At 39.2% G+C, this 18,662-nt stretch overlaps 1 protein-coding gene across 1 annotated transcript in view; it reads right to left on the bottom strand.

Annotated features, from left to right (window-relative positions):
* The window catches only part of LOC109246177 (uricase), an 85,056-nt gene extending 66,896 nt beyond the window's left edge, over positions 1 to 18,160 (bottom strand). Inside the window, exon 1 of the mRNA XM_019413977.2 lies at positions 18,049 to 18,160. Within this exon, the coding sequence (XP_019269522.1) occupies positions 18,049 to 18,099 (51 nt within the window). The 5' untranslated portion in view covers positions 18,100 to 18,160. The remainder of the gene's footprint in view (positions 1 to 18,048) is intronic.
* Positions 18,161 to 18,662: the final 502 nt, after the last annotated feature.

The raw sequence follows: 18,662 nt of genomic DNA, 5'->3' as shown, positions 1-18,662 counted from the left end.
TTACACGAGAAATTGGGATGTGTTGGGCCCGTGCTGCAGTTTAACTAAGCTTGCTCTACCTGTGACCAGCCCCTGTTCCTTGGGCCTAGCTCTCCTGGCCTTGTGTTTCTGAGCTTAAGAGTCTTCATCTCGTCAGCCCTGACAGATTGTAGGAGATCCTGCTCTGTCCTTCAGAAGTTCCAGACCAGCTCTTCAGCCTACCTGTCCCCCACAACTTCAACTGTTCTCCGGTGAATGTCTTGAGAGACTAGAAGCATTTTGAAACAAGGTTCTCCCCAAAGGGTCTTTGTTTCCTAAGCATTTCAAGAGTGAAGTCTGTCTCTTAGAAGCTTTTACCCTAGCTCTGTAGCCTCCTGCAGAGTGCCAGAATTCCACAAATATGTTATGGGGGAAATCAGCCACGTGTTTGAATCTTCCTCCTTCTTATCTGTCACACCATCCCTATTTGTCATATCATCCCTTTATAACTGCTAAGACATTTACTGATTTTTCTTTGCCCCAGCAGAGGTTCTCTGCCTAAGCAACATCCTCATCAAACGCTCTGAATCAGCAAAGGCCCTTCGGAAAAAATATCAGATGGTGTCATCTCACTTTGGAAAGCATTCTACTCTCTCTGGAATTTTAGTTTATGTAATCCTCAGTGATTCCATAGCAACCCGATGTGTTTAAAGTACAATTTTTTGTCAGTTATACATTATCCTAGTTGTTGTACTAGGAGGAGTGTTGGTCTTCTGTGACCTATTACATTTTACCCAGAAAAGAAAGTCCTATATAAGACTTTTTGATACCTATCTCAGTATTTTGTGCATAATACACCATAACATGCCAAGTGACTTTTAAATTAATAAAGAAATCATTTAACTTTTCTTAGCATCATTTCCTTCTAGTAAGAGAGTAATACCTTCCATAAATTTAATGTTTAATACTATACAAAATATTTTCAACTCAAGAAAGAACGTGGTCCATATTCCATATTCATTTAATTCTCACAATACCTCTTCAGTAGGATTTATACTAATGATGAGAAGGATAAAGATAGCTACTAGTTACTGACTACTTATTTTGTGCCAAACCCTATGCTAAGTAGTTTACATATACATACATTATCTTATTTAATTCATATAATAAACTGGGAGGTAGGTATTTCTCTCCCCAATTCCAGAAAGAAATCAAGGCTGGAAAATGTTAAGTGACGTGTCTAAGTGCTGAAAAGTGATAAATGAAAGAGTTGGATTCAAATACTGCATGTTTACCTCCCAGTCCTGGATATTTTCCACTGCACTTTAGCTTTTTGTCTGGTATGATATCAGTTTTCCTATAGGGTTCAACTAAAAAACCTAACATTCTTCAACCTACGATCTTTCCTAAGTACTATGTAAATATAAAATATAATTATGAAGAGCTGTCCCAAGATGATACTGAAAACAGTTAGAGGTAGGGTAAGGAACTAGAGTTGGGTGCCTCTTATTGATAGAGATGGTTTTTTGCCTTCTTCAGATGACGTTTCATTGTCTGGTCTCAGATCTGGACAGCAATAATAATTGATAGGATGAATGAATACTTAAGATTAGAGATGTGTCTGTGGCCATAGTAATGAGTAAATCTAACCTCGCAGGTTAGGTTAACCTCTGAGTTAACCAGCCATAGATCAAATGGCTCAAATTGCATTCTTTGATGGAAGAACATATTGGTAAAAATGAAAGCTGTTCTATTTGTTTCTTTAAAATTCACTACCTTCAGAAATAACAATCTTAATGTCATATTGAATTATTTGTTGTCATTTGGGAAAAGAGAAAGATTTACTGAAAAAAATCAGCCATTTTAGAAACTAAGTGAATAAAATATATGCTTTTTTATCATATTGAACTAGATTTCTCTTTATTCAGAATCATGTATATTTTTTGCCACTTATTTCTCTCAAAATGTTTACAAAAAGTTTTGATGCCATGCTTCTATTCAAGGTACAAATAAGACAAGGGAAAAGTGAACTGACACAGTGTTTTAATCAGGTGTATTATTAGATAAGGATGGGTGTGTATTATAAGCTTTAGTTGAAGCATCATCATTAATTCTTTCCTTATAAATTGAGCATGGGAAATAGGAGATACGAACTTCTTCTCACCAGATAAGAATTTTAGAAAGTAAATGCTTATCAAGAGTCCTGGATTCTTTATTATTTCTGCCTGTAAGCTATTATTGTTCTTAGTGAGTGGGTGGAATGAATAATTATTATAAACAGTGTAACACTTTCAGAAAAAAATTGTCTTCACCTGTTTACTTTCTGTGTGTATAGATTGCATATACAGAGAGAGAGAGATTTCATATTTTTTATTATAGATATAAATATATCTATTTAGCTATATGTGTATATATACACACACATATACACACACATATACACATACACATGTATGTACTCACACACATGGAGTACACATGCACTATATGTGTCAAATGAGATCTTTAGTGTAAATTATTGCATAGCTATTTCTTGATCTTTCAAGATGTTTTCAAATCTATTATATCACTTCCTCTTCATAAAACGTTTGTGAGATTAATAAAAGAAGAAATCATAGTACAAAGAGTTGGGTGAAATATATCATCCGTGATCACGAGCGGAATCCAGATGAGAACTTGGTCTGACTGTTCCTTTTCACGGCGCTGGCACCCTTGCTTGATAGGATTCACTCCAGCTGAGTGTGGGAAGGACACCGTGTCCCCATTGCGATCTCCTTGAATCCATTCACTCAAACAAAAGGTCATTTTAGACAAAAATCTGGTTTTGACTGATTTCTTTCACTGTATTGGCCAGTTTGAGCAAATCAGTGTCTGTTTTTGTGTCACATAGACACTGCCTAAATGCTGACCAGGTGCTGTAACACTAGCCTCCGTGACCCATTTAAAACCCTATCTCCTGGACTAAATAAACACCTCTCTCTCTAATTGGAATGTGACCGAAAGGCAAGACAGAGAGGATGAAAAGACAGCAGATGACATCTTCTTAAGCAAACACTATTGAATTACAAAGGCGAAAAAAAAGCTATTTTTAACAATTGCAACCACGAGGGAGCAAATGTATTGATTGTATCATTGTTTTTTTCCTTCTCGTTGCTAGGATGTGGTCTATATTAAAGATAGTTGTTGCCTTGGTAAAAATCTTGCCAGAGCAAAGTAGTAGTGCTCCCCCTGCTGACCAAGAAGCCAGGTTGTTTTTTTTTTGTTTTTTCAATCCAAAACAAAACCAAAAAAAAAAAAAAACCACTAAAAACAAAGGCGATTAGACATCGTTAGTAAAAAGATTAAGACTTTAAATGCAAAATTGGTAAGGATATTATAAACTTACTTAAAGAACACTGAATATTTTCTTTCCTGCTAGGTGTGACCAGAGGAGGCAAATTTTGACCAGGTGCCAGATTTCTCCCTGCTTGGGGCTATTTCTTTGTTTCATCTCTAACTCAGAGTGAGTCTGGAAAGTAAGACCTTTTTCACCGTGATAATTTCAGCTCTTTGGGTGACATCTGAGTTTCTGAAAAGGCCTGAGGCAGGGAATTGCTTATAATATTAACCAGTAACTTTTGCTCCTCACCAGTTGCTTGTAATAGAGGAAAGAGGGCAAGAAACAGAACTCCACAAAGGTTTTAGTTTCTTTCACTATGGAAATTACTGAAAGCCCAGACAAGTGATAAGTGGTAACGATTGGGTGGTCAGATTATGGAGGGGCAGATGCCCTTCACTGAATTTGAAAGGCCTGCAACCTATCCAGTCAGTGATGACCAGAGGAACTAGGGTTCAAGAGAGGGGCTGGGAAATGAAGTTACAGACTTGAAAATCATCAACCTTTATGTCAGTGTTGAAGTCATGGGTGTGGGTGAGGTCATCAAAAGAGAAAATAGAATGAAGAGAAAAGGGCTCAGCATGGGAACTTGGGGAACATCACCAACAGTTAAAGAATGGGCAGAAGAGGAGAACCATTAGTGGAAACTGAGACAGAATCCTCAGAGATTTTGGAGGAAAGCCAAGAGAAACTATTATCAGCTTGACCAAGGAGGAGAAAATTTCAAGAAGGGAGAAGTCAACAGTGTCGAAAACCAAAGGGAAACCAAGAAGTATAAGAACTTAAAGAAACCATTGGCTTTGTTATTTAGGAGGTCCCTGGTGTCCCCGAAAGAGTACGGTGGTGGAGGGGAAGACCCCATTTGAGTGACCATTTGAATGATAAATGAGGAAGTAAAAGTACTGAGGACAAACAACACCATGGAGAAATTTGGCAGTGAGGTAGAAGAGAGAAACAGGGTGGTGCCCACAGGAGAGAGTGGGGCAGGAAAAGCTTCCCTAAGACCAGCTAACTTGAATATGTGTGGAGGTTAATGAGGAAGAGCCGGTGAAGAGGGAAAGAGGAGAGAAGAATGAATGGTTCACAGATTCAAGAGAAGTTGGGAGGGGAAAGGATCAAGAGCACAGACTGAGTCTTGGAAAAGAGTAGAATACATCTTCTTCTGGGACACCTGGACGGCAGGAAAGGACGTGCCTTCTGAATGGTGGTCGCGAGTGGTGATTTCCAGAGGACCACACCGAGATGAGGGTCTAAGGAGACGGGTAAAGGTTCTGTGCTAGAGCAGTTGCTATATGAGAAAAGGAAAATCAAACCTATTAAAGATTTGTAAAAGACTCCCTGGGCAGTACAGAGGGGACAGTAGGACAGCAAATATAAACTGAAGGAGATGAGCATCAACACAGTTGAGTAGCATTTCTCCAGCAGTTACATGTAAACCAAAGGCATGAGAAAAAAAAAATAAGTAACTAGGATGATTCAGAGTTATAGATTGCCACGGCCAATGCAATGGACAAAGAGTATTGTCTTGGTGAGATTGTGGCAGTGAATATTTGGCTGTGGTATGCAGGAAGAACATGAAAGGAAATGAAGATGGTGTGAAGAAAAGGGATAGGGTGGAGGGTGGAGGGGTATGGCTGACAGTTTGGGAAAATAAGATGAGATCCAGAGACCAGAGACATCAAAGGGACAGAAAAACCCATTTAATGGGAGAGTAAATTTAGAGGTTAAAGGACAGAAGCTGGAGTCTGAAAGGGGTTTTGATAACTTGGGATCTCTGGGGTAAAGCAATTGTTGGTCTATGAATTACTGGAGGGGAATGTTCCTGAGTCTCTATGAGGCAGAATGAAACTAAGAGCCAGATACCAAAACCCTCAGAGAATTTCTCATGGAATGTTGCAAGATGAACCTAAATATCAGGTTATAGTGATTACAAAGATGGGAATCTATAATAGGCTCCAATTTTTTAAGCTCCTACTATGTACCAGGCACTCTGTGGAGGTAATTTGTATATATTATCTCATTTAATTCCCTTTTAATTGTTGCTACTCTGTGAGAAGTTACTCCCATTTTACAAAAGATGAGACTGAAGCTCAAAGAGATTAAGTGATTTTCCCAAGAATGCTCAGGAGTAAATGGTAAAGAATCTTCCCCAGGCTATAAGCACTATAAAGTATGATTTAGTGTTATGCCCCCGGCAGCTAACAACACCAAGCACGTTTTAGGAGCCTAAAAACAAATTGTTAAGAAAAAGAAAAGGAAGGAAGAGAAAGCATAAATTAATGACAAAAAAAGAAATGAAAAAAGGACTTGAAAGTTCACGTGCTTTCTCCACTACCCCATTGCCTTGCCAGAAGGGTGTGGTCTAATGGGATGACAAAATCTAATTACAAGCAAGAAAAAACAAAAGAGCCCTCCCATTGTTCCCTTCCTCTTCCCTCACCATTAAACTTAAGATTTCATTTTATTTCTTTTTTAAGTTTATTTATTGACTTTGAGAGAGAGTGTGCGTGTGTGCAAGATGGGGAGGGGCAGAGAGAAGGAGAGAGAGAAAATCCCAAGCAGGCTCCTTGCTGTCAGTGCAAAGCCGGATGCAGGGCTCAAACTCACAAACCCTGAGATCATGGCCTAAGCAGAAATCTGGAGTCGGATGCTTAACCAACTGAGCCACCCAGGTGCCCCTTATTTTTAAATCAGAACCTAAACCGAAGGAAATTGCCTACAATCAAGCCTTCCTGATTATCTTCTATCTGTCCTAAATTGTCATGTGGGCCACGCAAATAAAACAATATGTTCTTCTCTAATGTGGACCTTTCCAAAAGCCCATCACCACTATCAGCTTCGTGCCAGTCCTCCCTCCACTTCCATTAAAGTAATGAAAATAAGCTTAGATTCCTCCAAGGACAAAGATAATTGATCTGAAAGGAAACGCAGCTGGATTTTGCTGGTCAAAAGCTGAGGTGAGAATGTGAAATGTTTGGTGTCTTTGTAAACTCACAGGAAAGCGCTTTCCCACCAAAGTCACTGGAAAGGAGGACATTTTCACAAGTCTCTGTTTTTGCTTAATATTTTTAAGAGTGCAATGTTCTAATGAGTGAAAACTTAGCACTGAGGTGCAGGCTCCTGGAATAGTTTCAGGGACCCTTCTCCATCAAACCTAGCCTCATGACGCTCACGAAGGGTGTTAAGCCTGTGACCACCAGGGGGCTGGCCCCTCGCTCTCCAAGTAAGTTGGGGGCAGGTAAGTAACAGCCTCAGTTTCATTAGAACAGAGATCAGACCTCCAAGAAGCTGGAAGAAGTACAAAATGAAGCTCTTGGGCAAGCCCCAGCTAGCATACCAGGCCGTTTTCAGAGGTCTTTGTGGCAGAGTGTTTCAATGGTCTCTGGGCTGCTCTGGGATGTGGAGGGGGAGAGGTTGGGGGAGGCCGGGGACTGATTGCCATTCTGTCTAGCACGGCTCTATGCTTACTTGTTTTTATACACTAGATTTCCAAGTAAGGCTTCTTTTAGGAAAAGGTCGTGCTAATTAAAAACAAACAAACAAACAAGAATGGAAAAGCTGTAAGTTTCTTTCTAGTTTTATTTTTTTTTTTTTAGTGATTATATTTTTTAAATAAGCAAGTCAAACACCCAATAGGGAAATGGGCTGCAGATGAGACCAGGCATTTTATTTTATTTTATTTTATTTTATTTTATTTTATTTTATTTTATTATGTTTATTTTATGTTTGAGAGAGAGAGAGAGTGCAGGCAGGGGAGGAGCAGAAAGATAGGGAGACAGAAGATCAGGCTCTGTGCTAAAAGCAGAAAGCCCAACGCGGGGCTCAAACTCACAAACCACGAGATCATGACCTGAGCCGAAGGTGGATGCGTAACTGAGCCACCCAGGTGCCCCTCTTTCTAGTTTTAAAAATAAGCTATGATTATAAATCTACAGAGCAACTACCCCCAAAGTGGAATGTGGTGATTTGCTGAGGTTTGAGGAGATCCACAAGGGTTTATTTGTTCAATAATCTATCCTAAAAGATTCTAGATGGAGAATTGAAGGAGAACAGCAGCTAGGAGAGGTTCAGATTGCTTGGGGGAGGAAGAGGACCTATCAAGTGATCCTAAGGGGGGAGCACAAACTGTGGAGGGACATCATGGGGGCTCAAAGAGCCTGCAAGGGAGAGGGGCCTTGAGCAAGGCTATGAACACCTAGGAAAATTCCACACTTCGGCTAAAACTGGCCCTAAACACAGTTTAGGCAAAAAGCTTGAATTTTTTTTTGGTATCCAAGGAAACATAATTAAGGGAACACAGGTGGTAATCCCTCCTAGAATTGACAGAGAAATTCCTCAGAGGTTTGAATACAAGGTTTGTGTCAAACAAATAAGCTTGGCTAATCAGAGGAAATCAGCGACTGTGATTAGATAAGATGAAATATATGTTTAAGAACTTTGGGCATGGATGAGAAGTGAAGGATAGGGATATTAGATCCTTGTCTATTCTAAGTCTGAGGAAGAGAGAAGACAGCGATTCTCAAATCCAGAGTCAATACAGAAAAGGTAACATTCTATATTTGTAATATTTTATGTGACAAGGATTCATTTTTAGCTTATGAACAGTAAAGCCTAAGGTCAGTGGTAAAGTTATTATTAGTAGAAAAGTATAGATTGCTGGTGCAAAAGCGGTTAGAGTGGGAGAGAGCCAAAGCATAAGAGACTCTTAAAAACTGAGAACAAACTGAGGGTTAATGGGGGGTGGGAGGGAGAGGAGGGTAGGTGATGGGTATTGAAGAGGGCATCTTTTGGGATGAGCACTGGGTGTTGTATGGAAACCAGTTTGACAATAAATTTCATATATTAAAAAATAAATAAGTAAGTAAGTAAATAAATAAATAAATAAATAAAATTTGGTTAAATCTAAAAAAAAGTATAGATTAAAAATAATTCATACATTTATTAGGCTATTTCTTTTGATTCTTGAATATCTGTACTCTCTCCACAGCAGCTTGCATGTAATAGGTGTTGAATAAGTATATGCTGAATGAACAAATAATGAAAAATTTTTGTGAGTATTAAGCCATGGGATTTTTGAAGTCTTTTCTGACCTGAGATCACCAATAAAGTCTCATTGGGAGCACAGGGTGAATCCCTGAGCGTCCCCACATCAGTGTTAGCTGAACATCATCATTATTATTATACGCTTTAGTACCCAGAATCAATGATTCCTGTGTGAAAGGGTTGTGGAAAGATCTCAGTATATCTAAAAATGTGCTAAGCCCTTTCTGGAAGTATGCTAGCACACACATACTGTTTGCTTTCAGGGACAAACTTTTCATAGCAGTGTTAAAGTTTTCCAATAATTAATTACAAAAAAATAAACTGACTACAGTGACAATGCAGTGCATTTCAAATAATTCTAGGAAAACACAAACAATGGCAATGCAAATAAAGACTTTGCTGGAAAGTAGAACAGGTGTGAAGGCTGAGTTTCCATACATAAAAGAAAAGAAAGCATGTTTTTATTCCATTTCTTATCAAAAGAACTTCCTAGTTGGAATTTTTAGACTAGATTAACACAGTCAAGGAGGGACTACTCCTAAATGTCCTAAATTTTGGAAAATGGGGCAAGTTTCTACAAACACAGAATGTTAATTAGAATCATATTTACATTTCTATTCATAAGTCTAATCATTCATTTAACAATCTCCTTGATTACTGCTGAGCCAACTGTTGAGTATTTTTAAAAATTATTCCCTGGTTAGTGTTCAACTTTTATATTATATGGTAACTCATTATTAATGACAAACCTTGATCATGACAAGTACATTACTAACAAATTCTTGGTTCATGAGGGTGTGCATATTCCAGTATAGATGGGATGATTATAAAATCAAGATCTCTGGGGTTCCTGGTGGCTCAGTTGGTTAAGCAACCAACTTCAGCTCAGGTCATGATCTCGTGGCTTGTGGATTCAAGCCCTGCATCAGGCTCTGTGCTGACCGCTCAGAAGCTAGAGCTTGCTTTGGATTCTGTGTCTCCCCCTCTCTCTGTCCCTCTCCTACCCCTTAAAAATAAACATTAAAAATTTTTTTTAATTCCAGCCATCTAGCCATCCACTCTATTTTCACCCTTATCTGCTTTCTTTCTATCCTTTTAAAAAAGAAGTCAGTCGGGGCGCCTGGGTGGCTCAGTCGGTTGAGCGGTTGAGCGACCGACTTTGGCTCAGGTCATGATCTCACAGTTTGTGAGTTTGAGCCTCGCGTCTGGCTGTGTGCTGACAGCCCAGAGTCTGGAGCCTGCTTCTGATTCTGTGTCTCCCTCTCTCTCTGCCCCTCCCCCACTCATGCTCTGTCTCTCTCTGTCTCAGAAATAAACATTAAAAAATTTTTTTAAATAAAAATATAATAAAAAAGAAGTCAGAAGACCTCATTCCTCTGCTTAAAATCCTACAACAGCCTAAAACCCCAAATCCTTACATAGTCTGTAAGATCCTGTCTGGCCTCATCTCCTATGACCCTGTGCCTTGTTCACTCTGTTCCAGCCGTGTTGGGCTTACATAAGCCAGGCACACACACACACACTCTGCTCAGGACCTTTGCACTTGCTGTTACCTGTGCAGGGAACATTCTTATCCCAAATATCCTTGTAGTTTGCTCTGCTTTTCCACAACTTCACTCAAATGTCACCTCCTCAGTACCTAACAACTCCCCTATTTAACACTGTAATATTACTCTCACTCTGGACATTCCTGACCCCTTTTCTCTGTTTTATTTTTTCTCCTTAGCACTAATCACCATCTAAAAATATATATATTTGGGGCACCTGGGTGACTCAGTTGGTTAAGTGTCTGACTTGGGCTCAGGTCATGATCTCTCGGCTCATGAGTTCAAGCCCCGCATCTGGCTCTGTGCCGACAGCTTAGAGCCTGGAGCCTACTTCAGAATCTGTGTCTCTCTGCCCCTTCCCCACTTGTGCTCTGTCTCTATCTCCTTCAAAAATAAATAAACATTAAAAAAAATAATAGTTTACCTTAGTATCTTTTTTATCTGTCCCCTCACTAGGAGATAAGCTGTATGAGACGAAGGGTAGTTCTCTGTTTTGTTCCCTGCAGTATCCCCAGAACTTAAAAGAGTGCCTGGTATCTAACAGATATGCATAGATATTTGTTGAATGAATTGCATGAAGTCAAATAGCACCAGCTCCTGAACCAAGAATAAATAGAAAAAAGGTGAGAAAATATGTGACTTAAATTCATTAGGCTTTACTACTTTGGATCAACTGCTTTTGACAAAGTTAGAACACCTGTATAATGTGAAGCTTCTGATTAGCAAATATTTTTCATTTATCCAAGGGTTTCTGTCTTCCCACAAAAATTTCCAAAGATGATGTAATAAGTAGAAAAAATATTGCTTTGTATTTCATCCACTTTCTCTATTCCTATCACTCTAGAGGCATAATAAAAGGGATTAGGAGTAAAAGCAAAAAGTATAGGTAATGTCAAATTGGGCAAACTGTACCTGAAAAAAAGAGAAAAGGTTGGTTGGTTTTGTAAATGGAAACTGTCAAACACGGGCACGAAGAGACTTTCTTCAATGAGGCACCCTATCTGGTTTGGATTGTTTAAGCCACTTAATTCAAATGAAAATGCCTTCCAAAAAAAATATATCAATTAATGGACTAGACAGTAATTATCTTACACAAGGAGGCAGTGTTGCTCAGAAAAACTGAAGGTTCTACTTCCTTAGCTAAGTCATGGATATGAATCATCAACATACACCCAAAACCACTACAGAAAGAACGAGCATAATTTTCCATATGACTACTTGTTCAACTTCTCCAAAACTCTTCCCTTCTAAATGAAAGTTGTTGCAAGAAACCCAACCCAAATGCATTTATAAAACCCCACTGGAAGGTGCTTTGTTTGAATGTTCACTCAACAAAACCTTGTTTCAGATCACGATTTTGCCTTCCACAGGAGCTCCTATAAGATTCTGTTTCAAGAATGCCTTTGAAAGGTAACTTTAAATGAAAAAACAAAAGCAGGCATTTATGTTCTACAAATTTTCAAGTGTTAAATTTGTTTCAGCAGGAAGTAAATTCTTCTTTTAAATTAAGTCTGCAGCTATCCAGGGCTTTGTTGGCAGTGCTGGTGGTGAGCACTGAGGATTTCCCTCCTGGTGCTCTATCAGAATCTTAATTCCACTCTTAGAGATAAAGATATTGACAAGGTATGGCATGGATAGTGGAGTTACGGCTGAACAAAGCCACATATCACCTAGAGTAATGGGTTTTGCTTGTAAAATCAACTCTCAGTTATTCCCTATGTGGATTCCTATTTTGGTACATTTTCTACATAGAACGTCAAGACCAGTCTGGCTTTCCGCTGCTATCGGCATTCTCCCAAACCCACATGACCTACTCCCAGTTGACGGGTGCTTCTCAAACTAAAGTGATTATAAGTATCACCCACCTAAAGCCAACCATAATTAGGAATGAAAATCCAGTACAGGATAATAATACAAAGATATCCCAAGACTAGACAAGCTACTTAAAGTTTTAAATAACTAGCACCACAATCCTGCTTCCTAGGATACTGGTTGCTAATAGAATAATACCTTATTTGAAGACATGACCTTTTTGAGGTATACGCCTAAAGGCCTAATCCAGGACCCAGGGTAACCCAATGACTTGCCTTCTGACAAGTTGGTCCTGGAGAGGAGCAGGGTATGTTTAGAGCCTTCCCTGGATTCTTAGGAGTAAATCCAAGGAGCACTCTTCCATTTGTTGCTTATCTCCTCCTTTTCAGTTCTCTCCTCTACTCCAAATCAAGGTTGACATGTGCTTTAATTTGATGAAAAGTAGATTACAGGAAACTGTTCCAATATCAGGATAACCTGGGCACACCTTCGTATTAAAGAGCAGGATTTTTCAAAAAATTGAACAGTAAAAATAAGATAAAATCCATTGAAGCCAGATATAATACTTCTATCTATTATGCAAGAATAAGAGCTTAAACATGTGCCCCTCAGTAACAATAAAGACAAAGAAATTGGGTGTTTACATGGAGACCTAATACTTCATTTCAACATATAAATCACTAGAATTCAAGGAATGACCCAGTGAGTACAGGAACATCCCAGTGACTGTTATGTGAGTCCAAGCTGGGTACTCCAGATTTTGTTAGAGAATATTATCATTGCCCTTTGTGCCACAGACCATCAATAAATATGTATCAGAAAAAAAAAATGTATCTGACCATAACATTATTTGCACTCCCGTTTCTTTCCAAAACTATAATTTTGCACACGTTGTTGCCAAACTCACACTGGCAGCTTACTGACCAGAAATAATATTTAATAAGAGTTTCCCCCAAATATGTTATCCATTTGTTTCTCTAGATTAGTGATTTTTCACTTTCTTAAAGGCAAAGACTGCTTTCTTCAAAGCAAATCATATTCAGAACCCCAATTTTTAAATAAATAAAGCTACCATGATTAAAATGGGGGGGGGGGTGCTCAGAGCCCCTCAGCCACTCACCATCGTCAGATGCAGATAAACCTCTGTGCCCTCTTAGGGAGTGGCTTGAATCCATTGCTCAAGATATTCTCAATTTTGTTGTTGTATCAAACCAAACCATCAGAGAGATACACATTTGAACCAAGATCTGGGCCTTTATAGAATTAATTCTCTGAAAGTACTGCATAAGTTACCTTCTTTTTAAAGTTAATTTAGATTTACTTAAAAAGCAACCCCCCAAACAAGAGTAATGTTTAGTATGACAGCCAAAGGTGTAGATTTCAGAGCTCGACTTCCCAGGTTTCAAATCATAGACCTACCATTTATGAATTGCATGATCTCATGCAAGTTACTTGACTTCCTTGTACCTTTGCTTCCTCGTCTGTAAAAAGAGGTTGAAAACATAATAGTACCTCCCCCAGAGAATGCCGTGAAGACTAAATGAATTCCAGTATATAAAGCAGTTAGAAATACACTGTTTATGAAGAGCCATGGAGAATTCTTTTCTTTAGCCATCAGTGTTAAGAAAATTTATTTTTCACCCTAAACTGTATATTTTTTATTGTGAAAGCACTGAGATTCTTATAAACGACTATGACTTCTTTATTGTGCAAAATGTAAGGATGTTATCTCCACTTCTCCCTTCAGGGCCCGTGGGAGACACAACTGGCCAATCACACACTGAGATCAGACAAAGCCTCGGAATACTTTGCAAGTAATCCAGGTAACTACAACTACTAAGTCAAATCTGGCATGTAAGTGAAATCTACTTTCCCTGCGCTGCAAGTACTCTTTCCATTAAACCATGCTGCATTCTGGATAGAAGGAATGGTAACACCAGAGAAATGACTATAGAACATGCTTATAAAAGAGCAAATAAAAGAAACCAACATAGGTTTTTATTTATCAAAAATTAATATTAACATATTATGTACCAGGTACTTTGAAATATGAACTGTTAATATTAAATACTATAAACCTCATAATCACCCTTTGAGGTAGATATGATTATCCCCATTGTACATAAGAGAACCGAGGCAGAGAGAAGGTGAGAAACTTCTCAAGATCCTGTACAGAGCTAGTAAATGATGACCCAGGCAGTCCAACTGCAAAGGACAGCTTTTCATCACCCTGTGATTAGGCATCTCTTCAGGAGTAAAGTCCAGTCAGAGCTGGACTTTAAGAGGATTAACCTGAGGGCAGAAAGTAGAATGAATTAGGAGTACTGAGCAGTGATCATTATTATTATGTGTTCAACACTGATTATGTGCTAGGCATCCTACTGAATGTTTTACATACATTCTCTCAGCTAATTCTCACAACAACCCCTTGAGGCCCATACAGCTGTGTACCCCATTTTACAAGGAAGGTAACTAAGGGTCAGGGAGGTTAAATAATGACACACAGGCAGGAAGTGGCAGAGCTTAGGACTCAAACCCAGTTCTGCCGGACTCCAAAGCTATGTGCTTAACTGCTCACAAAATATGACTTTAGGTGACACATGCGAAAAATAATACGAATGAAGAAGAAAAACCGATGTAAGACACTTTGCAAAAAAGGAATCCATGGAGTTTAGTGACTATTTCAACATTATCAAAGAAAGGGGAGGGGTCAGGGATGACTAAGGTTTGAAACTGTGAGTAATTTGGAGAATAGTGATGCTGATCAAAGAGAGAAGTCAGGAAAAGCCAGCCTCCCAGAGCAAGATGAGTTCATATTTAGACAACACTCACTCCAGAGCAGGAAAACTATGTAGCACAGAGTTGTCATTTTTATACTAGTTCACGCTACTCATCCATCAGATTTTCTAAAACTCATGCAGAGGCTGAACTGAAGCTTCTGGTTCTTGCTCCTCTGAACAGATTTTTCTGAGCTCTTTTACTATTTGAACGATGAACATGATTTTAAAAGTCAAGTCAGAAGGAAAAATGTTAAAAAAAATTATTTTTAATGTTTTTTTTTTGAGAGAGAGGGGGAGAGACAGCACAAGTGGGGGAGGGGCAGAAAGAGGAGCATACAGAATCCAAAGGGGCTCCAGGCTCTGAACCATCAGCACAGAGCCCCACACAAGGCTCAAACTAATAAGCCAAAGTCAGACTCTTAGCCAACTGAGCCACCCAGCGCCCCTGGTTCCTATGTTTTAGAGCACCTTGCACTTTAAAGAGGTAGCATCGGCATGAGCCTAGAGAATCTTAGGCTTCCTCATTCTTCTTCTTCTTCCTTTTTTTTTTTTAATATTTATTTATATCTGAGAGAGAGACAGAGAGACAGAGCATGAACAGGGAGGAACAGAGAGAGAAGGAGACAGAATTCCAAGCAGGCTCCAAGCTCTGAGCTATCAGCACAGATCCCGACACGGGGCTTGAACTCAGGAGCGGTGACATCATGACCTAAGCTAAAGTCTGATGCTTAACTAACTGAGCCACCCAGGTGCCCCAAAAGGAAAAACATTTTAAGGTGTTAGTTTCTTTTATTATTACTTTTATTGGGGGAGGGGGTGGAGGAGAAGGGCAGAGGGAGAGAGAGAGAGAGAGAGAGAGAGAGAGAGAGAGAGAGAGAGAGAATCCCAAGCAGACTCCATCCGTGTTCAGCACAGAGCCTGACCTGGGCCTCAATCTCACAACCCTGGGATTCTGACCTGAGGGGAAATCAAGAGTCAGGCACTTAACCAACTGAGCTGCCCAGGCACCCCTTAGGGTGTTAGTTTCTTAAAGAGTAGGGTTCTTTGTGTTTAACCCTTAAGCAGCCAACAAAACCTCTGCACAACACTCACCAATATTTTGGCATGAGATGTACAAGAAGCGTCCTAAAAGGTGAAGCCATCTTAGCAGAAACAGGAGTTCCACCTTTTTGTGAAAACTTCTGTCTCTTCTCCACACATTATCACCCCCACCCCCACCGCCATAAAAAGATAAAATTTTTTGACAAAAAAATTCTTGATTGATAAAAATGTCAGGTTTGGGTTATTAATTAGTTGTGTGACCTAGGTAAGTAACTTGACTTTTCTGTTCTCACCTAGGTTCTTCTTCTTCTATACACTAAGTAGGTTGTTTAGATTCAGTTTAGCTCAGACTTAACATTAACATTAACTTAACCGATGGCAGGGTTCTTTCCCACACTTTATATTCCATTATTCAAGAAGCTAGAAAGGAGGGATTAAGGGTCTGGAGCTCAAACAGAACATTAGAGCTGAACACGCTGCTACCATTCATCTCACACAATTCCTTTAGTTTATAAACCAAGAAAATGAGGCACAGAGTCTAGACTCAGCTGGTTAGCTACAGAGTCCAATCTAGAACTGAGATTCTGATTCACAGTCTTATGTTTTCCCACTACACCATAGTGTCTTTTCCAACCAACTGACTGGTTTAGAAATATTTGCCTTGGATGAACTCAGAGTGAGTTACAAGAGAGAAAAGGAAAAAAACCAAAACCAAAAACAAAACCAAAATACAAAGGCTCACTGACCTGAGAGAGATTTATGTGTTGGACTTAGGTTCTTATAAAATGAAATCCCATAACACTTCAACTGCAACATAAAAGTATTAGGCTGTGTTGTGTGCTTTTTATAGAGCAGTATAATTGCTCAAGCCTCAGACAGAACTTCAGGTCTTGCGGCTGCAAACACAGTGTAACCAGGAAAAGTCACTCTCAAGTCTTAGCTCCTGAGACTACAAATGGGAGGTGATAGTACCCTCCTACCTGGGGAATGCCCTTGGCCAAGTCTGCATTTGCTCCCACATTGACTATGCTGCTGGAAGAGCAAAGAGGAAAAAAAGATGTCCTGAGCAAGGTAGACAGGTAAGAAAGTGGCTAACAGAGAGGGTGCCAGCCAAGTCCTCCACCCACCCCCTGTCTTTACCACTGGACCTAAAAGGATACAGAAATAGAGGAAGAGCAAATACAAAATTCAGACACAGAGACTGAAGCAAGAGTCCGCTTGGCATTGCCTACGAAGCTCTGGGCAGAAGCCCACACTGCCCACCCTAAGGGCTGCTCACAACCTCTGTGCTGAGTTGCCAGGTGTAATATAACCATCTGAAGATTCTCTTGGAATTCCTTAGAGACAAGAACTAAGTGCACACAGAAAAAACTAACGAATAAAATGAATTCATTGTTTTTATAGTTCAAAGTCTTTTTACCTTCCAAAAGAGTAAAATAGCAATGAAATTAACCTCTGAGGCAAAACCAGTCTGGGATGTGAAATAGTTGCCCCCCTGAACATACAGGAGTGTGCCTTCTCTGACACCTGGTTGCTTCAAGTCTTCCTCAGAGTCTTTTTCTGAATGCTGGGCCTTCTGCTGCTTGCTATTTACGGTTCCGGGTCAAATGTGCTTAGTATAACTCTTACTCCAAAATGAATTTCTTTAAAAAAAAAAAAAACGCTAATATTCATTCATCAACAAATATTTATTAAATGACTTCTCTGTGCCAGGCACTGTTCTGACAGTTAGGGAGGACCATGAATGAAATAGACAAAAATCCTGTGCTCATGGAACTGATGTTCTGATTGAAATCTCTCTTTATCTGCAAAGTGCCTGATTTCATAGATGTTTGTTGAATGAATAATATTTGGGGTAATCTGTGAGAATCAGATTGATTATAGTATAAAGATGAGCAGTGAGCCACGTAAAACCTAAAATGTATGTATTTTATTAATCGATTCTTAAATTTCATTTCCATTCCCCTTCAAAACTCTTTCTTATTGGCTATAGTGTTACAAAATAAAATGGAGTTAAGTCCTGGGAAGTATTTCTCCCAAGGCACTGAGTCAAAATATCAACAAAGGAAAAAGGGAGAGCCTACTAATGATCACCATCATTCTGTGAAGTCCTGCATTTAGACATCTCCTGCTTCTATACGGAGCAACAGTTTTGTTTTTCTTTTTATTTGAAGAATCATTGACAGACCACCTTATTTTAGTTTCAGGTGTACAACATAGTGATTTGATATTCATATACATTATGTAATGACCACCATAACGAGTCTAGTTACCATCTGTCCCAAAGTTGTTACATATTATTGGCTTTATCTCTATGCTACACAGTATATCTCCAAGTTTTTATTATTTTATAACTAGAAGATTGTATCTTTTAATCCCCTTCACCTATTTTGTCTATCCCTCCACACTGCGCATCAAATTTTTAGAAACCAAATGAAGTAGCATCTCAAAACCAACACTAAAATAAGTAATAATGTGGCTGAAAACTTACTTCAAGCAGATTCAGAGATGACCCTCTACAGATTGGCCTTTGGGGTTCCATGTTGGTGTAAGCTCTTCTGAACCCAGCAGAGTACTACTGACCTCCAGTCCGTGGCAACTTCATTTTCATAGTGTCCTGGGTGGTGCAGCCTATGGAGGGATGGGTCAGACAAACCCAGGTATTTCATAATGCAGTTAGACACAAAGCGTGTCCTTTGCCTCTGGGGAGTAAAGTTATGAGGATAAAGGTTATGAGGGAAATCACCTCTAGCATCAAGGAATGGCAACAAACATGGAAACGTAGACATCAAAGCCTAGGTGGTTATTAAAACACATCTCCAAAGAAAGACATACCATCATTGGATGAAGCCGCCTCTCACCATCCCCTTCTAAGGTGACCAGATGAAAGAAGATATTTATTATTATATCGGAAAGTTAAAAAACAATAAAATACTGGAACACCACAATCACATAACCGTTGTGGCATAAATAATGCTACCTCCATCTCAATGTAGCCTCTCCTTAGAAGGAAAGCCTATACTAAAAGGAATGGACTTGACTTTCTTTGCCATCACCCTTGAGCAAAATACCATTTATATTATAATCAGCTACATTCACATCCAA

This window comes from Panthera pardus, unplaced genomic scaffold (genome assembly GCF_024362965.1).
Source record: "Panthera pardus isolate Hobbes unplaced genomic scaffold, ASM2436296v1 HiC_scaffold_11, whole genome shotgun sequence".
Classification (NCBI taxonomy): Eukaryota; Metazoa; Chordata; class Mammalia; order Carnivora; family Felidae; genus Panthera; species Panthera pardus.
The sequence above is the reverse complement of the archived record's forward strand: the minus strand, read 5'-3'. Positions and strand labels throughout refer to the sequence as shown.